This window comes from Anomaloglossus baeobatrachus, chromosome 12 (assembly GCF_048569485.1).
Source record: "Anomaloglossus baeobatrachus isolate aAnoBae1 chromosome 12, aAnoBae1.hap1, whole genome shotgun sequence".
NCBI classification, from domain to species: Eukaryota; Metazoa; Chordata; class Amphibia; order Anura; family Aromobatidae; genus Anomaloglossus; species Anomaloglossus baeobatrachus.
The window spans coordinates 39,967,814-39,991,614 of record NC_134364.1 but is presented as its reverse complement, the minus strand read 5'-3'; the positions used below and the strand labels follow the sequence as shown (position 1 = coordinate 39,991,614).

General features: G+C 42.8%; 1 protein-coding gene across 2 annotated transcripts in view; it reads right to left on the bottom strand.

Annotated features, from left to right (window-relative positions):
- RGS6 (regulator of G protein signaling 6) overlaps window positions 1–23,801 on the bottom strand; it is a 538,337-nt gene that overhangs the window by 33,984 nt on the left and 480,552 nt on the right. For both annotated transcript variants that reach the window (XM_075331066.1, XM_075331067.1), the window contains exons 10-14: window positions 19,857–19,931; window positions 10,462–10,560; window positions 8,004–8,065; window positions 4,075–4,185; window positions 2,212–2,337 (exon numbers count right to left, since the gene is read on the bottom strand). In XM_075331066.1, coding sequence (XP_075187181.1) covers window positions 2,212–2,337; window positions 4,075–4,185; window positions 8,004–8,065; window positions 10,462–10,560; window positions 19,857–19,931 — 473 coding nt within the window. The remainder of the gene's footprint in view (window positions 1–2,211; window positions 2,338–4,074; window positions 4,186–8,003; window positions 8,066–10,461; window positions 10,561–19,856; window positions 19,932–23,801) is intronic.

The window sequence follows — 23,801 nt, the reverse complement described above, 5'->3', positions numbered from 1 at the left end:
ACTAGAACTACTGGACTCGTGACACCTATATAGAAATACATAGTGCAAAGTAGTCAAAATGACTACCTCGGTAGTTCTAGTGTTAAATGATTATTCTAAGACATTTTTTGTTTACGTTTCCTGAATTTCTTTTGAGAAAGCAATAAACTGGGAAGTAAAGACTAAAGGCCGCTTTACACGCTGCGATATCGGTACCGATATCGCTAGCGTGGGTACCCGCCCACATCTGTTGTGCGACACAGGCAAATCGCTGCCCGTGCCGCACAACATCGCCCAGACATGTCACACATACTTACCTGCCCGGCGACGTCGCTGTGACCGGCGAACCGCCTCCTTTCTAAGGGGGCGGTTCGTTCAGCATCACAGCGACGTCACAGCTGCATCACTGAGCGGCCACCCAATAGAAGCGGAGGGGCGGAGATGAGCGAGACGAACATCCCGCCCACCTCCTTCCTTCTGCATAGCGGCCGGGAGGCAGGTAAGGAGAGCTTCCACGTTCCTGCGGTGTCACACGGAGCGATGTGTGCTGCCGCAGGAACGAGGAACAACTTCGTTACTGCTGCAGTAACGATTTTTGAGAATGGACCCCCATGCCACCGATGAGCGATTTTGCACGTTTTTGCAACGATGCAAAATCGCTCATAGGTGTCACATGCAACGGCATCGCTAATGCGGTCGGATGTGCGTCTCCAATTCCGTGACCCCAACGAGTTCGCATTAGCGATGTCGTAGCGTGTAAACCCCCTTAAGACGGGCTTTGCACACTACGATATCGCAGGTGCGATGTCGGTGGGGTCAAATCGAAAGTGACGCACATCCGGCGTCGCAGTCGATATCGTAGTGTGTAAATCCTTTATGATACGATTAACGAGCGCAAAAGCGTCGTAATCGTATCATCGGTGTAGTGTCCGACATTTCTATAATGGAGCTGCAGCGACGGTACGATGTTGTTCCTCGCTCCTGCGGCAGCACACATCGCTGTGTATGAGGCTCACGCCGGCTATGCGGAAGGACGGAGGTGGGCGGGATGTTTACGTCCCGCTCATCTCCGCCCCTCCGCTTCTATTGGCCACCTGCCGTGTGACGTCGCTGTGACGCCGCACAACCCGCCCCCTTAGGAAGGAGGTGGGTTGCCGGCCAGAGCGACGTCGCAGGGCAGGTGAGTGCATGTGAAGCTGCTGTAGCGATAATGTTCGCTACGGCAGTGATCAAAAGATATTGCATGTACGACGGGGGCGGGGACTATCGCGCTCGGCATCGCAAGCATCGGCTTGCGATGTCGCAGCGTGCAAAGTACCCCTAAGGGTCCTGTTACACATAGCGACTTACCAGCGATCCCACCAGCGATCCGACCTGGCAGTGATCGCTGGAATGTCGCTATATGGTCGCTGTTGAGTGGTCAATCAGGCAGATCTCCACAGCTACCAGCCATCAGCAACCAGCGATCCGTGTAACGACGGCTCCCTGCACACTCAGAACCGGCGCTCATTGGTCTCCCGACGTCAAACATGCCGATGCGTGCTGCACAGCGGGAGACCAACGAGCAAAAAATGGTCCTGATCATTTTGTCACGATCAGCGAGCTCGCAGCAGGGGCCCACTCGCTGCTGCTTGTCACACACAGCAATATCGCTCGCAAGCTCGCTGATACGTCACAAAACCTGTGATGTTTCAGCAATCTCGCTATGTGTGACGGGGGCTTAACACAAATAGGGCCATTTCTGGGGATAGTGGATAATGTGTAGAGACAAAACAGGCTCACCTGAGGCAGTTGTGAACAGCCCAGCTACTGAGAAGGTAAAAACGACTGCTGCGGCATCCCTGGGGGTAGTGGTATTCCTCAAAGAAGTAAAGACGAGATATCGCTGTGCGAGCAGGGAAATATCCAGGCAAGATGATGATTTTTGTTGTTGATGCGTTTCTGAGAGCATTTTCTCCTTCTTCAGAACAAAAATCACATATAGCAACTGTTGTTACATGTGATTTTTGTCCTGAAGAAGGAGAAATTGCTCACAGAAACGAGGCGACGATAAAAATCACCATCTTATCATATTGTCTGGTTCTTTCCACGTTCGTGCAGTGATATCCAGTCTTTGCTTCTTTGAGGAATTTCTATCGAGGACAGTGTGGAGCTCGGTTAGGTCTTATACCACTTAGACCACTGTTATTAATCTCACCATGCATGGTCAGGAATAAAGATTGATTCACTAACCTGAGGTTTTCAGAACTGAACTCTGACTCCACAAAGCGAAGAAACTGCTCTCGTCCTACTGGGTCTTTCAGCATTTCATCCATGGAGAAACCCCACCTCTTCACACGCTGCTGGGTCGGCTCTTTGCTTTTAAGGACAAGCAAGTAGACATGGATTGTAGTTACACATTGAAACTTCACAATGTATTTTTGCTCATTTCTACTTCAGAGATGGAAACAGTATTGAAAACTTAAAGGGAACCTGGCAGGTGCAATATGGACCCAGAACCACAAGCAGTTCTGGGTGCATATTGCTAAACCCTGCCTAACTGTCCCTGTATCTAGTAGCATACATAAAGAGATCTTGAGAAAAAGTATTTCTAAAGATTTTTTACGATGCTAATGAGCGTAGGGACTAGTCACAAGGGTGTTAGTTTCTGCGCTCATTCCGCCCTCAAAGCATATTAGCACGTCCAAATGGGCCTACAGGGGCGTGCTAATATGCTATTCAATGCCCATTGCTCACATTCATCAGTGGTGGCGCACGTACCTGTGTCTGCTGTCACCACTGATCAGAATGCCTGGCACTTTCTGCCAGGCGCAGTGTGAACCCGGGTGTTTGCAACCCAGCTTTAAAGAGGTCTAGTGCACATGACTGGAAGTGCAGGGAATTCTGATCAGTGGTGACAGTGGGCACAAGTACACGCGTCACCGCTGGTGATGCTGCATTGAATAGCCTGTTAACTCTTCCCTGTGGGCGTGCTACCATGCTAAGAGGCAGAATGAGAGCAGGAATGAACACCCTTGTGACTAGTCACTGAGCTCATTAGCATATCATAAAGGATCTTTAGAAATACTTTTTCTAAAGATCTCTTTATCTGTGCTAGTGTATACAGGGACGGTTAGGCAGGGATTACCAATATGTACCCAGAACTGCTCATGGCTCTGAATGCATATTGCACCTGACAGGTTCCCTTTAAGGGGACTGTCCAGGCCTAGTTTATTACTTTTGGCCAACAAACTAAGCAGATGTTTGCAATCTACCTGCCTGTCCTGTCTGGCACAAATCTCTGCCGGCAGTTTCTTCAGTTTCTGCTGACATCACATCGATAGAACAACTGCTTCTCTTCTGCTCTGCTCCGTTGATGGGGTGTAACTGCGGCCATCATGCAGATTGACAGCCGGCTTCCTGCTACCTAACTACAGAGAGCTTGCTGTCAAGCAGCATGATGTCGGCAGTCACACCCAGCACCAGAGTAGACCGGAAAAGGCAGAATTGATGGCAAGAGTAGGCTGTGACTGCTCTGACCTGGCACTGAGTAGAACAGGAAGGTTAAAGGTAGATAAAATATAAAATTAAATCCGGATAACCCCTTTTTAAATGTGAATATTGTAGCATTTGTTCATGCAACATTTAGATTGTGCATGAACTCTAATTACAATGCAAGGATATGATTCTAAATATTTTACTAGTACAGTAATAATGATAATAATTTCAATCTTCCTTCAGGGGAGCTCTGCACATCAGTGCGCCAGAATTGGTCAAGACAGAATTTAAAACATATCCTGTCATTTGGATATTATATTGTTTAATTCAATTTTTCCATTAAACTGGTTTCTTATATTTTCATAGATATTTACAAACTTATCTTGTATATTTGAAGCATATTTTTTGTTAACAATGAAAAACTTTAATAAAGGTTACAATTTAAAAAAAGAATGCCCTGAAAGCACAACATTATGAAAAAGGGCTATTTATACTCTTAGCTACATCCTCATAAGGGATGGAAGGACGCTGGTTAGCGTAACAATATAGAAATCACACTAATCTGAACTCACAGGAAATCTAAGCAACACACTGTAATAATAGGCTTGAAATATTTACCTCATTTCTAAATCCCAGAAAGTTGTGTCATCGCTTATCCAAGGATTGGAAGGGTCAGGAGCGGTAAGGAAAGGATCATACTCTGTGTATTGTTCGGAAAAAGCAATAAAGCTGCAGGAGACAGAAAATAATGTTCTTCATGTTAACAACTATTACATCCTAAGTAAACAGTTATGTGTAAACTGCCCAAATAGAGAGTAGGGAGCAGAGTATAACTTATCAGCCCTGACAGCCCTAAGCACCATGGAAATTGGGGACACTTCTAGATTTAGAAGGCTGCTCATGAACAAATGGTGGTCTCATCAGACATTGACTGGTTTTCTGGCACTCCCGGACTCCCCCTCCCCAAACTGAAAAACTGCACATTTGAGAGTGGCCTTTTATTCTGGCCAGCCTAAGGCACACCTGTACAATAATCATGCTGTCCAATCAGCATGTTGATATGCCACATGTGTCAGGTGCAGGGATTATCTCGGCAGAGAAGTGATCACTAACACAGACTAAAGGGGGCTTTACATACTACGACATCGCTAATGCGATCTCGTTGGGGTCACGGAATTTGTGACGCACATCCGGCCACATTAGCGATGCCGTTGCGTGTGACACCTATGAGCGATTTTGCAACGTTGCAAAAACGTGCAAAATCGCTCATCGGTGACATGGGAGTCCATTCTCGATTATCGTTACTGCAACAGTAACGAAGTTGTTCCTCGTTCCTGCGGCAGCACACATCGCTCCGTGTGACGCCGCAGGAACGAGGAAGCTCCCCTACCTGCCTCCCGACCAAAATGCGGAAGGAAGGAGGTAGGCGGGATGTTACGTCCCGCTCATCTCCGCCCCTCCGCTGCTATTGGGCGGCGGTTCAGTGACGCTGCTGTGACGTCGCTGTGACACCGCACGGACCGCCCCCTTAGAAAGGAGGCGGTTCGCCGGTCACAGCGACGTCGCTGGGCAGGTAAGTATGTGTGACTACTCTGGGCGATGCTGTGCGCCATGGGCAGAGATTTGCCCGTGTCGCACAACAGATGGGGGCGGGTACCCACACTAGCGATAACGGTACCGATATCGCAGTGTGTAAAGTGGCTTTTAGGCAAATTTGTGAACAATATTTGAGAGAAAAAGGCCTTTTGCGTACATAGAAAAAGTATTAGATCCTTGAGTTCAGCTTAAGAAAAATGGAGCAAAAACAAAAGTGTATGTATGTATGTATGTATGTATGTATGTATGTATATATACATACATATACATACACACACACACACACACACACACACAGTACAGACCAAAAGTTTGGACACACCTTCTCATTCAAAAAGTTGTCTTTAGTTTCATGACCCTGAAAATTGTAGAGTCACATTGAAGGCATCAAAACTATGAATTAACACATGTGGAGTGGAATGAAATACTTAACAAAAAATTGTGAAACAACTGAAAATATGTCTTATATTCTAGGTTCTTCAAAGTAGCCACCTTTTGCTTTGATTACTGCTTTGCACACTCTTATAGAATATATATATTCTAGATTTGACTGCTTTTACTTTAAAAAAAATGGTTAAACAACTTTTTAGTTTTTCCAGGGATGGAGTTGTAAAGGCTTCTTTATGACTTTCTAAAAAATATTTTTAGCTTTCTTTTTTTAGACACCTGAGGCATCTTTAACCTACGATTTCTTTAGTACTGTAATGTATTGTCAAATTACTAATCACCTACGCAGCCGTGTCATAATCACCGAGATGTACGACCGTGGTAGTGATAGAAGCATTCAAAGGGCTTGGAAGGAAAGAGGCACTTTTGACTTTTGGAGCACAGATTTGTTTGAATTTTTTTCAGCCTCTAAGGTACCAAAAAAGCAACAGCAAACCAATTTCTAAAGTGATCTAATTTCTGAAAATAAACTCCCAAAAATAATTCACTTAGGGTTAAGCGGGCTTTACACGCTACGAGATCGCTACAGCGATCTCGTTGGGGTCACGGATTTTGTGACGCACATCCGGCCGCTGTAGTGATCTCGTTGTGTGTGACTCCTAGGAGCAATTTTGGATCATTGCAAAAACGTCCAAAATCGCTCCTCGTTGACATGGGGGTCCTCTCTCAATTCGCTTGGGCGAAGTTGATCCTCGTCCCTGCGGCAGCACACATCGCTACGTGTGACGCCGCAGGAACGAGGAACCTCTCCTTACCTACCACACGCCAGCAACGAGGAAGGAAGAAGGTGGGCGGGATGTTCGTCCCGCTCATCTTCGCCCCTTCGCTTTGATTGGGCGGCCGCTTAGTGACGTCGCTGTGACGCCGAGCGAACCTCCCCCTTAGAAAGGAGGCGCTTCGCCGGTCACAGCAACGTCGGCGAGCAGGTAAGTACGTGGGATGCTGCCATAGCGATAATGTGCGCTACGGCAGCGATCTTCAAATATCGGCATAACGATAGGGGCGGGTGCTATCACGTTCGCCATCGCTAGCATCGGCTAGCGATGTCGCAGCGTGTAAAGCCACCCTTACAGTGAGTATTTTGAACCCAGAGAATGTATAACAATTAGGCCATGAAAAATGTATAGAAATTGAGCTGTGTAAACTAAAAATAATTTTTTTTCTAATAAAATGTTGTTTTGCTTCACGTTTTTAATTTTCACAAGATGTAAGAAAAAAAAACAATGAAACTTTTTAATATCTTCTGAAGATGCCAACACCTAATATTGTGATGTGATGTTTGAGCAAGCAGAAAGGATGAGGTGCCATTTTGTTTTTGGAATGGAGAATGATAGCTGGAAATGTTTTTGAGCACTGACAGAGCCCTTGTGGTATTAATACAGGAAAAATTCCCCTGAGCCGATAGCACTTTGGAAACTACACCCAACATGAAATCCATATAAAGATGTATTATAAAAGGGAACCTGTCAGGTGCAATATGCACCCAGAACCACGAGCAGTTCTGGGTGCATATTGCAAATACCTGCCTAGCTGTCTCAGCATCTAGCAGCATAGATAAAGTGATCTTTATAAAAAGTATTTCTGAAGATCCTTTATGATATGCTAATGAGCGAGGGGACTAGTCCGCCTTCTTAGCATGTTAGCACTCCCACAGGGGCATGCTTACATGCTATTCAATGCCCATTGCTCAGTGTCATCAGCGGTGACGCACGTACCTGTGTCTGCTATCACAGCCTCAGACGTCGGCTTTAAGGTCAGTGCGCATGATCAGCAGTCCAGGCACTTCCAGTCATGCACACTATGAAGCCGGATGTACGCGTCCCGGCTTCAGAGAGGTCTGGTGCACATGACCAGAAGTGTGGTGACTTCTGATCATGGGCACTGACCCTAAACCCGGGGGCTAAGGCGGTGACAACGGGTACAGGTATGTACGTCACCGCCGATGATGCAGGGCATTGAATAGCATGTTAGCATGCCCTAAGCGTGAGCGTACTAACATGCTAAGAAGGCGGACAAATCGGGGGAAATAACTCCTTTGAGACTAGTCCTTGTGCTCATTAGCATATCATAAAGGATCTTTAGAAATACTTTTTCAAAAGACCTCTTTATCTATGCTACTATAGGCTGGGACAGTTAGGCAGGGATTAGCAATATGCACCCAGAACTGCTCATGGTTCTGGGTGCATATTGGATCTGACAGGTTCCCTTTAAGTGTTTAAACTCCAAGCATTGGACTGCTTTGTAAGGGGCAAGTGGTTAGGATGCTGATTAGGTGGCACAAATCGTTTAGCATTCGGAAAAACAGATGACAAGTTACCTTTAAAGAATAGTAAATAAAAACATTACTCCTGAGAGCAAAGAGATGCAACTAACATGTATGTGCTGCAAAAATGTTAAAAAGTTTTTAAGAAAGCATAGTATTAAGTATCCATTGTGTAGTTTTCCTATTCTGTCATAAATAAGATTTGTAACTAACTTTTGAAAAAAATGCACAACGAACTTACCTATCAGCTACTTTGGACATCTTTAAACAATGTCGATCTATCTGAACATTCAGAAAATCTATCTATAACAAACAAACAAACACAAATTTCATGTTAATTCATTTAAAAAAAATGATACATCAACATAATTAAAGTTGCAGTCTTTTTTTTCTACTTGTTACTTTGTTTCTCCTCTGATTTTGGCCATTCAGATGATTGTACGAGTGCACTACATATTGTTTATTTAAGAACTACTGTATTTCCCCTGAATATAAGACCAACCCCGACAATTAGCCCTGGCACGATTTTTCAGCCTTTTTGGAGTGTGCTCAAATTATAAGCCCTACTCCAAAAATAAGTCCGAACTGTGATTCATAATACTAATAGTATACTGAAATAGGATTTGGTCAGCCCTTTCAGGATACATAACTTTGGATGCTGTGTGTTGCTGTCACGGGGTATGTAGTGATGGAACAGGGGCTCCTCAGCTGGCCCTCAGACTAGAGATCTTGCGCTGTCCCTTATCTTGGATGTAAGCTTGATGGTAGCCGGGTCTGAGCCCCCAGAGTGACCCTGACTCCCTGACACTTGTCCGAGCTCTGATCTTACTTCCCTCACCTTGGGAGCGTGGTGGAAACCCAATAACAAAACCCCACAGAAAAGACACGGACAAAAGGGAACGAAACCGCGTACACACTGCACAATGGGGAGACAATATGTGTACAGGGGAATAAAGAAACGGAAAGTGAATACATTCACAACAGAAGAATGTTCACACCACGAAGAATAGCAACTGTAGTTCACCATGAATGGAATAACCACTGAGACTGGGACCGCTGGAGCTATGCTGAAGCTATGTTTGGCGATCTCCTACTACACTTCCCAGCCTTAAATAGGAAGAGACCAGCTAGGGATGGTAATTAGCAACCTGGCTCTCAAAAGAGTTGCACACTGCTCCAAAAAGACTTAACTCCTTCCTGCATGGCTGGGAGTAGTGAAACAACTCAGCCAATGCCTAGCAAAGCTGAGCACTTAGGAGAGACCAGGTTGCCTGTCGGACTCTCCAATGTGAACAGAGTCCGACACCATAGTAGCAATCCGCGTGTGCGGATCCGAACAGCGCATGACAGTTGCCCTATTGTGTTGTTGAAAGCCCTGGAAAATTTGTAATCTTGCGCCTGCTGTTAATACAAAATATATATTCACCCCTTTCCCCACCCACCACTCTGTGCCGGTGTCAGTCATCAGTTTGATTTATTTTCTTAGGTATTTCTGCTCAAGTATAAACATAAATCAAATCACAAATGTTAAAGGTATCAGAACAACATTAATTAAAAGAGAGGCTGTCATCACCAAAATTAATTTTAAACAACCTGATACAGGGGATATAGGTGAGAAAGGCAACACAAGGGGGCAGTGTTTGGTTTGGGCAGCAAAAGCTGTTAATCAAAAGTGTGTGTGTGTGTGTGTGTGTGTGTGGGGCGGTTCTCAACATGCAAAATGAGGGGGTCTAAGGCTATGTGCACACAGTGCGTTTTTCGCGGCGTTTTTGCGCGTTTTTCGGGTGCGTTTTTGGCCTCAAAACTGCATGACTTTGCTTCCCCAGCAAAGTCTATGAGTTTTCATTTTTGCTGTCCGTACACAACTTTTTTTTAAGCTGCGTTTTTTAGCTTAAAAAAAAAAAAAATGGACATGTCAATTCTTTCCTGCGTTTTTCTGCATTTTCCCCCCATGCAATGCATTGGAAAAATGCAGAAAAACACACAGATAAAAAACGCAGCAAAACGCAGCCAAAAATGCACCAAATCGCGGTAAAAACGCGTGCATTTTTTGCCGCGGGTGCGTTTTTGTGCGTTTTTAGCGGCCAAAAATGCACAAAACCACAGCGTCATAAAAACGCAGCGTGTGCACATAGCCTAATGCTGCACCAAGCACTTGGCGACACCAAGGGTGAACTGAAGACCTCTCATTTGCATTTCAATTAAAAGTTCTTTTCTGAGGCACTGTACCACTATCTAGTACTGTGCAAGTATGATTTTTATAGGGCGGAGTTCCCTAGATCACTGTACAGTAGTTTAAGATGCATTTTTGGCATGAAAAACTCCCTTTAAGAACATAAAATTGTATGCAGGGAATAAAACAGAGGTCACAGTTTAAATAGATTTACCCAGAAGACAATTATTACCTATTAACAGCATTGGTAATAAATGTATTACTGATACCCCCCACCTATTGCTGGGATTCCCACTGACAGAATCAGCCACTTACCTTCCCTTCCCTTATCCCAATAGAATTGGGTCAGCAATGAACAAGCTTGGCCACCATTTAATTTAAGCTCCTAAACACATTACAAGAGGACACAGGACCCCCACTGCAGGGATTGGTTTGTGGTCCCAGAGGTGGTGGCCTTGTACATGAGTAATAAATATCTTGTCTAGGAAAATTTCATTAAAAGAGATCCATTTACAAATGTACTAACCTGTTTTCGCAAGTCATCTTTTGTCGTTTTTCTAACCACATGGGAAGCCATGTGCACTGGGCTTTGTGACTGAGAGTCCTCTGATACACCGTATACAGACTGAAATAAGAGAAGAGCAGAGAGAAAGGTGTTCACTTTCACAGACGGACCATCCAAGGCATATATATATATTAGATTCTGATATACTCTTTCATTTCAATATCACAAGACTGTGCCATGAGGAGGTTTTTTTTTTGCATTGTTTACTGGAATAATTTTACACAGTATATTCTTGTTTTCATAAGTTCGTTAAACATTGTGTACGAAAACTGTTCATTGTCCATAGCATAGGTCAGTAATATCCAATTGTAGGAGTCAGGGCCACACCTGTCCTGAGATGAGATGAGCGAGATGCCTTAGGCGACGGTCTGAGATGTCTCTCGACACTAAAGCGGACTTTACACGCTACGATATCGTTAATGAATTATCGTCGGGGTCACGTTGTTTGTGACGCACATCCGGCGTCATTAACGAGATCGCAGCGTGTAACACTTAAGAGCGATCTTAAACAATCGCAAAAGAGGGCAAAATCTTTTGCCGTGCAGAGGTTGTCCTGAAACAAAAAATCGTTTTCAGGATGTTAGCGATGTTGTTCCTCGTTCCTGCGGCAGCACACATCGCTATGTGTGACACCGCAGGAGCGAGGAACATCTCCTTACCTGCCTTCATCGGCAATGCGGAAGGAAGGAGGTGGGCAGGATGTTTACGACCCGATCATCTCCGCCCCTCCGGTTCTATTGGCCGCCTGCCGTGTGACGTCGCTGTGACGCCGCACGACCTGCCCCCTTAGGAAGGAGGCGGTTCGCCGGCCAGAGCGACGTCGCAGGGCAGGTAAGTCCGTGTAACGGGTGTAAGCGAGGTTGTGCGACACAGGCAGCGATATGCCCGTGTCGCACAACCGACGGGGGCGGGTACGATCGCAGTGTGTAAAGCCCGCTTAAGACTGAGACGCAGAGTCTCAGCGCAGATCTTCGTTTTCACCCAGTTACAGTTTTATACAGATGGGACACTTCAACTTATCACAGTGAGCTCCACCGAATATAATCTGATTGATCTCAGACGGACCCTGTGTTGTGCATCTATCAAGGGGTATAAAATGACTAAATAGGGACACCTATACTGGCCCTCAGACTGGGGTCCCTGCACTGTCCCTTATCTCAGAGGTACGCTTGATGGTAGCCAGGTCTGAGCACCCAGCGTGCCCCTGACTCCTGTCCAAGCCCTGTTCTTACTCCCCCTCTCCCCCACCCTTGGGGTGGGCTGGACACACTATAATATAACCCACAAAATTACACGGACAGAGTAAAAAAACAAAACTCATACACACAGTACACAAACACAAAGGAGAGACTATATGAGTATGGCAGGGAATAAAGCATAAGGAAGGAAGTAAACACACAGAGGAGAAACTTCAACACCACTCAACCAGCAAACAACTGGTCACCAACAATAGGTTAGCTACAAAGATCGGAATCACAGAAGCATAAGCTGTACCTATTATCGGCAGCAACAAACAGACTCCCCAGCCTTAAATACGGAGGAGACAGCTGAATCGGCATTAGCAACCTAAGTCTCAAGGAGCCGCACACCACTCCACAGGAATTAACTCCTGCAGGTAAGGAAAGCAGTGGAAAAGACTCAGCCGATGCCCGGCTGAGGCTGAGCAACTAAGAGATCAGGTTGCCTGTTGGACTCTGCAATGTCAACAGAGTCCAAAGACGCCATGCCACCCCACGAGTGTGGTCCTGAACACAGCATGACAGCAAGTTGCACTCTTTGTGTTGCGCTGCTGACGGTGTCTTTTTTAGGCACACACTGATTCCTATGAGGCTTGTTGTGTCTTCAACTAGTCACCATTAATAACTACCTGCCTCTATTTGTGGATTGCAAACCAAATTAGTATGGGATGTGAATATTATATCACTTAATGTGGGGCCTTACTTTACCAACAGTGAAGGGGGAGAATGGAAGAAGATTGTTAAAGGGAATGTGCCACCAGGTTTTTGCTACCTAATCTGAAAGCAGCATAATGTAGGGGCAGAGACCCTGATTCCAGCGATGTGTCACTTACTGGGATGCTTATTGTAGTTTTGATAAAATCACTGTTTAATCAGCAGTAGATTATTATTACAGGACTACTTGGCGTGCTGCCAGGTAGTCCAGCATATTCATGAGCTCTGTATAACTGCTAGATCTGCAGCAGAGAAAACATTGATTATATCAAAATGACAGCAAACAGCTCAGTAAGTGACACATCGCTGGAATCAGGGTCTCTGTCTCTACATGATGCTGCTCTCAAATGGGGGAACAAAAACTTGGTGACAGATTCCTTTTAAATGCAAATGGCATATGATGGATGATTACTGCAAATTATCGTAACTATGTTAAGAAACCAGGATGTGGATACAGATATGTCAGTATATACTTATGTTATGTATACATATTTCTTATTGCTGATCTGTATTTATGTGTATAGTTTATTCATTGCTGGTATTACTTCATTCCACTGCTGTTATATATTTATGTATCTGGTTTATTCATCCATAGTTGTGTGGCACATTTTCTCCTGGTGTACATTTTTAGTTTATTCAGTGTTGGTTTGTCTACAATTTACTCACTGCTGATATTAAATGGGTTGTCTCATCTTCATCTATGGGTAAAATGAAAAAGTGCCTGGAAAAACAAGCACCTGTATAGTTTACCTCTTATAAAAAAAATCCTCTCTGTTGCATTGTTGATGGCCACTTTTATAGTCTATCAGAAGTGGTAAATCTCTTTGAAAGAAATGCAACGCTTACAAGATCTTATCTGTAGAGCTTGTAAGTGCTTGAATACAGCTGCACTCCTCTGCTACATAATGAAATCTGCCTCATATAATGCAGCATTAGGCCTCTTTCACACGTCTGTGTCTCCGGTACGTGTTTGGTCCATTTCCTCACGTACCGGAGACACGGGCACACGTAGACCCATTAAAATCAATGGGTCTGCGCTCACGTGCGTATTCTACCATGGACCGTGTGGAGCATACGTGTGCCCGTGTGCTCCACACGTAGATATGTCCGTTTTTCTCCGGCATCACGGATGTCACACGAAACTCAAACGGACCACACGGATGTGTTCCATGTGACACGTACCGGAGAAAACACATGTGTCTGCGAGAAAAAAAAAAACTTTACTCACCTTCTCCTGCCCTGCTGTCTCTGCCGTTGCTGTCACTTGCTTCCGACCGCCGCTCATTATGTTCATTACATATTCACTTCACTGCGGCCAGAACCAGCAGCAACGGGAAGTCGGAGGGACCGGAGACCAAAGATCAGCACCACGGACAGCAACGCCAGTGACAGGTGAGTAGAAAGTCCCCATTCTCCATGTGTTATCACGGATAACACACGGAGAACACACGTGTGCCATAAACACGGCTCACAGGGGGCAATACGCACCTTTGACACGTCTGTGAAAAACGTGCGTGATTTTCATGGACGTGTGAAAGAGGCCTTAGAGAGTGCATGGATTGGATCGTCTGCGAAACCATCTTGTTGGCCCAAACTGTGAATCATCAAGAGCCCCTCAAGGAGCGTCCCTCTTTTTTTTAGATGGGAAGGAAGGGGTGCCATTTTAATTTTCGCCCTATTCAGCAGGAAAGCTAGAATCGGTCCCGATGGGGCTCCAACACCTAACACCTGCACCGCTCAGCTGCCTTGGGCGGCAGCCCTATGTAAACAATGAATGGAGCAGAACAGCACAGCTTTAATGTTTAGCAGCCACTCTGAGAACTGCAGTTCAGTACCGGTACTAAATGAATAGAAGCTGATCTGCGGTTATCAGCTGCGACTGATACGCATTAAATATTTTCATCCGGCCTCTGCTGGAGCTAATAATAGCTGATCGTTGAGAGATTAACAAGACCAAAATAAGGTGGTGGAAATATGAATTACATCAAAATGTGCCCTACGCTATTAGACCGTGGCTCTGTTCATACTTGCCTTTGATTTCCACTTTATACTTAAAATCAGTCAACAATGAATGATAATGGGTTTTCCTACTTAACCCATTTATTTATATTAATTCCACAATAGTAAATGTAACATCATATAAGATTGCAATGTGTTTTCCTAAATTGTTTTCCTGGTATTACTCTATAATAGGTCCAGGCAAATATTTTCCCTGGTATCTAAAACATCTTTTATGGTCCTTTTATCTACACTTCATTAAGAATTTATTCACATAGGCTTCATCTTCAAAGACATCCTCCTGCTGTTCTTACCTATTAGCTCTGCATTAGAACCTCAGATTGGAAATCATCACTTTAACTTGCAGGAATGAAGCCCCGAGGCACTGGGAGGAAGTGAAGTGTACTGGCTAAGGATCGAAATATGTATTACCACCCATAGGGCTTTAGTTTTGCTAGTACTACTCTTTTTTTCTCTGCCATCCAACACAGAGCCAAAAGGGTCTAAAATTAGATTATTTCAATATTTTACATCCATCAAAACAATTCTAGTAATATGGTGATTGGGGCCAAAGATCCCTTGCATGATCTGCCACTTACAGTGCCTTGCTAAAGTATTCGGCTCCTTTGAAATTTTCAACCTTTTCCCACATTTCAGGCTTATACATAAAGATAAAAATTTTAATGTTATGGTGAAGAATCATCAACAAGTGGGACACCATAGTGAAGTTGTACGAAATGTATTGCTTATTTTAAACTTTTTAAAAAAATAAATGAGAAGTGGGGGGTGCAATATTATTCGTCCCCTTTACTTTCAGTGCAGCAAACTCCCTCCAGAAGTTCATTGAGGATCTCTGAATGATCTAATGTTGTCCTAAAAGACTGATAATGATAAATATAAGCCACCTGTGTGTAATCTAGTCTCGGTATAAATGCACCTGCTCTGTGATAGTCTCAGGGTTCTCTTTAAAGCGCAGACAGCATCATGAAGACCAAGGAACACAACAGGCAGGTCCGTGATACTGTTGTGGAGAAGTTTAAAGACGGATTTGGTCACAAAAAGATTTGCAAAACTTTAAACATCCCAAGGAGCACTGTGCAAACGATCATATTGAAATGGAAGGAGTATCATACCACTGCAAATCTACCAAGACCCGGCCGTCCATCCAAACTTTCATCTCAAACAAGGAGAAGACTGATCAGAGATGCAGCCAAGAGGCCCATGATCCCTCTGGATGAACTGCAGAGATCTACAGCTGAGGTGGGAGAGTCTGTCCATAGGACAACAATCAGTCGTACACTGCACAAATCTGGCCTTTATGGAAGAGTGGCAAGGAGAAAGCCATTTCTCAAAGATATCCATAAAAGGTGTTGTTTAAAGTTTGCCACAAGCCACCTGGGAAACACAACATACATGTGGAAGAAGGTGCTCTGCTCAGATGAAACCAAAATCAAACTTTTTGGGCACAATGCCAAACGATATGTTTGGTGTAAAAGCAACACAGCTCATCACCCTGAACACACCATTCCCACTGTCAAACATGGCGGTGGCAGCATCATGGTTTGGGCCTGCTTTTCTTCAGCAGGGACAGGGAAGATGGTTAAAATTGATGGGAAGATGGATGGAGCCAAATGCAGGACCATTCTTGAAGAAAACCTGTTGGAGTCTGCAAAAGACCTAAGACTAGGATGGAGATTTGTCTTCCAACAAGACAATGATCACAAACATAAAGCAAAATCTACAATGGAATGGTTCACAAATAAACGTATCCAGGTGTTAGAATGGCCAAGTCACAGTCCAGACCTGAACCCAATCGAGAATCTGTGGAAAGAGCTGAAAACTGCTGTTCACAAACGCCTCCATCCAACCTCACTCAGCTCGAACTGTTTGCAAAGGAAGAATGGGCAAGAATTTCAGTCTCTATGTGCAAAACTGATAGACACATACCCCAAGCAACTTGCAGCTGTAATCACAGCAAAAAGGGGCGCTACAAAGTATTAACATCTGGACTATGGGATCCAGTTTTGGGCTCCGCATTTTAAGAAGGACATACAGAAGTTAGAATCAGTTCAAAGGCGGCTAACTAGACTACTACAAGGAATGGAAGGCCTCCCGTATGATGAGAGGTTGAAAAAGTTAGATATGTTTAGCTTAGAAAAAAGACCTCTTAGAGAAGATCTCATTTATATCTATAAATACATGTGTGGTCAATATAAAGGACTGGCACATGACTTATTTCTTCCAAAGACAGTTCTAAGGACCAGGGGGCATACACTGCGAATAGAAAAAAAGCGATTCCGACAGCTAAATAGAAAAGGGTTCTTTACAGTTAGAGCAGTCAGACTGTGGAATGCCGACCACAAGAGGTAGTAATGGCAGACACTATAACAGCTTTTAAAAAAGGGCTGGATGATTTCCTCACAACACAACATTGTTGGTTATAAGTGACTTAGGAACAAAATGTAGAATTGGTGGAGGAAGGTTGAACTAGATGAACTTAGGTCTTTTTTCAACCTATGTAACTTAAAGGGGATGAATAATATTGCACACCCCACTTTTCAGTTATTTTTTTTTTTTTTTAAAGTTTAAAATAAGCAATAAATTTCATTCAACTTCACAATTGTGTCCCACTTGTTGATTCTTCACCATAACATAAAATTTTTTATCTTTATGTTTGCAGCCTAAAATGTGGGAAAAGATTGAAAAATTCAAGGGAGCTGAATACTTTTGCAAGGCACTGTATCAGCATCTACAGGCCTAAACTTGGCCGGAAACATACATTTCATAGTTTTATTCTGAGGAATTTTTACTTTTAAAGGCAATCCTTCAGAAGGTTTTGGCTACCTCATCTGAGAGCAGCATGATATAGGCAAAGAGATCCTGAATCCAATGATACATATTTAGATTACTGGGTGCAGCCGTCCTGTCACAATGCACATTTTTAGCTTTAGTAATATAGCTGAGCCCAAGGGAGCTGTCTCTGCCCACACCAGGCTCTCTATAAAGATTGTACATTGACAATCAGGTGTCAATCAGAGAAGGGGGTGTGCCAGACAAACTGTGATGCAGTAAAGAGTATGGTGGTGGATGTGAGATATATTCCACCTAGAAAATGCCTTTTGCACTGGTGAGCAGCAGGGAAGGAGGTCAAACCCAGCATGAACCTTCTTTCCTATTTTAGGTTTTTGGGGAAACGCCCAGGCTGCACAGCTGCAAGATTAGCACAGCATAAATAGGCAGCCAGAACGTCTCAATATAGTGGGTGGTTGGGCTGGAAAGCTGAAGCAGGTTCTGTGGGAATGATATAACTGAATGGACTGGCACCTCAAGAACCTTTGCTGTGCTGTTTAACAAGCTGGACTTTAGTTTTCATTCCTGTCTGAAGTAAGATGGTGTATTTAAGTTTGTAGCCAGTATGAATAAAACACTGACTTTTGGACTGAAAACCTGTGTATGCCTCTTTACTGCCTCCCTGCCATCGCCTACCAGAGCTGAATCCCTACAAAACATAGCAAATAAACAATAGATCAGACTGTGACAACACAGGCAAGCCTGAACTTTCTGTCTTAATCCTTACAGCATGCTGGCTTCATCTTATATAGCAAAAACCTGCTGACAGATTCCCGTTAAAGGAGGCACTTAGGAGGTGTTATTACTTTTTAAGTTGATATTCAGGGAATTATTACTTTTTAAAGGGGTACTCAATGACCATAATTACTTTATAAGGGGCACTCTGGAAATTACAGAATCAAGGAGGCACCTGTGTGACATTATTACTGTCTGAAGGGTATTAATAAGTTACGAGGGCAGAAAAGGACATTATTAATTTGTAAGGGCACAAAAGTGGCATTATTACTCTATTATTAACAATAACAGAGTCAAATGATAAAGCAACAAACAAAAATTGGCGGGTTGGCAGAAGGATAATTATTTTATGTAGATTGGGAACATGTGGGGATGGTGCAGGAAATGTGAGAAGTCAAATGTGCCTATGTTACAAGCTCAGCAGACAAGTTGTGACTGAAAGAAGTCTCCATGGTGGTCTGGGCCATATGAAAAAAAAAATGAGAAAAATGAACAACTCCAATCAGAAAGGATTTAATTAGAGATAACTGTACTTTAATTCCTTATGTTGGCTTCAGGACTTGGATCTAGCATTGTACGGTTGTAATATTAGTCCTGTGTTTGCATACTTTTTTTTTTATTTAGTAACAACATTCTTATCTGCTAACGAGCATTAAACCAACTATAATTATCAAATTCTAGTGATTCTTGCTAATGAAGTCACCTATAGATATTTTTGTCTCGTAGGAAACACTGAAGTTGTGTGAGAGTTGCTATATTGCAGAGATTTTGCCTTAACATGTGTGCAACTACCGTATTACCGTATTTTTTGGACTATAAGACACTCCTTACCAAACGATGAACCCTAGATTTAGACAGCAAAATGGGAAAAAAAAGTTCTATTTTTTTAAACTTCCCTGGGGGTGTAAAGTGGAGAGGTCAATAGCACTAATTTTAATGTAATGGTGTAGACTAGAAAATAATAAATCTATTCTTAGTGTTTCTCTGCAGTATTAAACACACAGAGCTCTGCTACATGCACTGTTACACTTAAACACACGGCTCTATTACTTGCACATTTACACTTGCACACACAGCCCTGCTACATGCACATTTACATTTACATACACATCTCCACTATAAGTATATTGGCAGTTACATACACAGTCCTGCTACATGCACATTTAGACTTGCATACACAGCCCTGCTACATGCAGTTACACTTACATACACAGCTTTGCTACATGCACATGTACACACACATACAACATATTATATATATACCAGATCTTGTAGTTCCTGATCAGCATCTGAACGGAGGCTGCAGGAGTTGAGCAGCTGAAGGATCTTCTACTCTGTTAACTGAAGGACATTTCATATCATATAATCAATGACTTGAAAGGTCCTGTAATTACTCGTGTGGCAGGTCCTTCCACTATTCACCTCCTGCAACTACAAACCTTCAGGTTCTGGCAGCTTCCTCTCATGCTCTGCATCGATCACATAGATGGGTTTACAGCAGGGGGAGACAGCAGCTCTCTGTGATCCAGGGAGACACGGTTTCAGGGTTTTCCTCCATCACAGGAAGCTGCCTCCGGGCTATAAAATGCACAAACTTTTTATCAGGACCTCTCTTGTTAAAAAAAAATGTGTCTTATAGCCTAAAAAATATGGTAAATATCATCATCAGGTCCTTGTATAGATTAGCTACCAATAGAGTAAAAAACCTGGTAACTAAGATCTTTAGAAAGAGATAAATATGCACTGCACCGAAAAATGATAAATGATGGTGAAATGTGTAAAAGGAGGTGAATAAGTAGTACAGGATACTACCAGACATACCTTTTTGACTTTCTGTGGATTCTTCATTCGACGACACTTTCTTATGTCCATCTCTGTGGTATTCACACAACCAGGCTAAATAAATGGAACACATAGGAGTTCATTAACAAAGAGAAAATGTATTAAACTTAGAATTTGTAAAAAAAACCCCTTTTATTAATTTCTCCTTTCCATTGCGTAGATATTGACGTGTAAAGTTTAGGTTATAGTTTATGATCAGTCCAATTAGTCATAATCAGAGATTTGTAAACTTCTTCCCCTGTATAAGCTGGCAGCAACACACAGGAAAAAGAACTAAGCCATGGATTCGGGTGAACCCTGACGTCACCGCGAACACGGCTCCAAACAGCCGAAGACTGCCGAGCGACGAGAAGTGCAGTGAATACCGATTGAACTTTGACTATCACTGCCACTGTCATTGTCAGCCTGCTACTCACGTTTGTCTGTACAGACCGATGAAGCAGAGCTGACATTGCTTTCCCTGTGGACTACGTCGGACAAAGGATTTTTTAATAATAAAGATGGAGTCTCTAAATGTTTTTTTTGTTTTATTTCTAATAAAAAAAATTTGTATTGTGTTTTTCTTTTTACTGTTTACTAGAAATTCATGGTGGCCATGTCTAATTTGGTGTGACACCATGAATTTGGGACTTAGTACCATCTGAGAATACAAAGCTGGTATTAACCCCTTTATTAGCCAGCGTGCCACCGCCATCAGGGCTGCTGGACGAGCCAGATAAAGCACCTGGAAATGACACTAAGAAAAAATACACCATTTCCACGGGCGGCTGCAGAGAATCCCAGCCCCCAGCTGCCTGGTTTACCTGACTGGCGATCAAACGATCAAAATACGGCGGGAGCCCACGTATATTTTTTTTTTATTATTTTTTTAACTAAGTAAAAAAAAATAATTAATGGGCTTCCCTATATTTTGATTGCCAGCTAAGGTAAAGCCAGGCAGATGGGGGCGGCAGATCGTAGCCATCCGCTTCATCTGCGCTCAGAATCAAAAATACCGTGGAGCGCCTCATCACTTTTTTTATTATTTATTGTTATACAAATATATATATATATATTTATATATATATATATATACATATATATATATATATTATATATATATATATATATATATATATATATATATATACACACACACTGTACGTTCTGCTAGTACAAGTGATTTATTCTGAGTCTATGTAATCCACAGGAAACAGGGGTGGGGAGACAGCTCACTGTTAGTTCTGCAGACCCACAGGTGTGCAGACGTGGCTGGCTACCGCCTATCACAAGTCAAATAGAAAAAAGGAAGGTCCAGTACCAACATTTTCCATAAAAAATTCTGTCTTCTTTATGAGAAATCACATACATGATAAAATCAAATATGTACCATGATGTGGACCTAATAAGTCCCCTGCCTTACGCGTTTCGGAGATAACGCCTTACTCATGGGCATACACTAGCTTAATTTAATCATGTCTAACTTCTTTTTCTTCCTCTTCCTTGTTGCTTCTTTCTTCTTATTTTATATTCTTTTTCTTCTTCCCCTTAAAAGCTAACTATATTGTATCCATGAAAAGCATGTCCACTTTAGACAATACCATTTTTTTTTTTCAAAAAGTATTTAGTTAATATCTGTTTGGGGAATTGGTTTATTTATCTGCAGCTTATAAACAATAGTCAGTCTACATTTACTGTATAAGTAAAGACTAAAAACCTTATAATAAAACAGCTCTGGCAAAAATCAAAAGACCACTTCCAAATTGTCAGTTTTTCTGAATTTTCTCTTTATAGGTATATTTTTGAGTACAATGTAAATTGTTCTTCTATTCCATAAACTACTTACAACATGTGTCCTAATTTCCAAGAAAAAAAATTTGCATTCATTTTCTGAAAATAGTAGTTTATAGGATTAAACAACAATTTACATTTTACTCAAAAATACACCTATAAAGAGAAAAATCAGAAAAACTGAAAATTTGGACGTGGTCTATATATATAGTTGTATAAAAATAAATAATTTAAAAAAATGATGTAGCGCTCTGCGGTATTTTTGATTCTCAGCACAGATAAAGCGGATGGCTATGGGCTGCCACCCCCATCTGCCTGGCTTTACCTTGCCTGGCAATCAAAATACAGGGAAGCCAATTAATTTTTTTTTAATTATTTAAAAAAATAATTTAAAAAAAATGCGTGGGCTCCCGCCGTATTTTGATCGCCAGTCAGGTAAAACCAGGCAGCTGGGGGCTGGGATTCTCCGCAGCCCGCAGCTGGCCCGGGAAATGGCTCATTGTTTCTTTGAGCCATTTCCAGGCACTTTACCCGACTCCTCCAGCGGCCCTGATGGCGGTGGCATGCTGGGTAATAAAGGGGTTAATACCAGCTTTGTATTTTCAGCTGGTACTAAACCCGAAATTCATGGTGTCACAGCAAATTAGACATGGCCACCATGAATTTCTAGTAAACAGACACAACACATAGAAAAAAAAATAATATTAGAAATAAAACAAAAAAACATTTAGAGACTCCATATTTATTATAAAAAAAATCCTTAGAGCGACGTAGTCTACAAACATCTATACAGAGCGAGTAGCAGGCTGACAGCAAGGGTATGATTCCACTTGTGTATGACTCATGCAGTCTTGCATTGCATCACACACCGCATACTCTCCTAACAGGAGCACCTCAGCTGCATGGAAATACATGCAACCCACCCACTCTTGTTGGGAGAGTGCGCACCATGCCGGGTGATACCGATGCAAGACTCGCAAAGTGACAGTCAAAGTTCAATCGAGTCCATGGCAGCCATGGACTCGGGTGAACCCTTATATCACCACGAACACGGCCAAAAACAGCCAAAGACTGACGAGTAACAGCAGTGCAGTGAATACCACCGGAAGTTAATGATCGGACCCGGAAGAATAAGCGACTGGGAGACAGCGGCTGAGTGGGTATGCAGGACGCGTAGCAAGACCTGTAAGTATAATCATAATGTTTTTTACTAATGTGCTTTTTTTTTTACAGCCCCTGGAACCAAACTGGACCTGAACTGTAACACGACCTTCCCAGGAAAGCTTGTGTTCGGGATCATGTGCACGAATACTATGTGTTCGGTACAGACTCCGAACTTTACAGTTCGACTTCGCCCATCACTAGAGCTGACCGCTCTGTGAGCAGAGCTGCTAGAAGTGTTTGTAATGAAAGCTCAGTGAGGAGAGCAGACTTCTTAACATTACGTGTCTTACACAGGAGAGTCTTCTCTGCTGCTCTTACTGTAGAGTTGTATGTGATTGCAAATTTCAAGGAGCAAAGCAGAGATGAATGTGATACAGACACCTTTCAGCTTTTATCTCACAGCTATTTGTGTACTGTACTGGTTAGTACAGCAAAGCTGAGCTTTGTCACATTACAAACAACTCAGCCAATGCAGCTCTCCTCACAGAGTTGTCAGCTCTGATATATTCCCTTCCCAAACAATGACTGCCCTGACATAAAAGCTGAAAGGTGTATGTAATAACACTTATCTCTGCTCTGCTCCCAGCACTTCGTAATCATACACAGGTCTGCAGTGAGAGATGTGAAGAAAGCAGAATGCTTGATATTAAATCTCTTACACTGGCGAAAATGTGTTCTAGCCTATTTTGGCGTGTTCTTTTTTTCTCCTGTGTGTAGATGCATGCTTATGATTGGCCAGTGTCATGCAGTGGACAAAGTACACATCCATAGAGAAGAATCCCTAGTAATTTCCTTTTGGACTTCTCATAATTGATAAACTTTACAAATTAATAACTTTGCAATGGAGAAAAGACATACTTAGCTCTCCAGCTACTTTTCTATGATGTCACCAGTTTAAAATGCTAATACTGGTTACAATTCCTCATTAATGTTGTGTTTCATTTGGTAGCTATGGTTTTTTTATGCAGACCTTTGGGTCTTTCCAAAAGA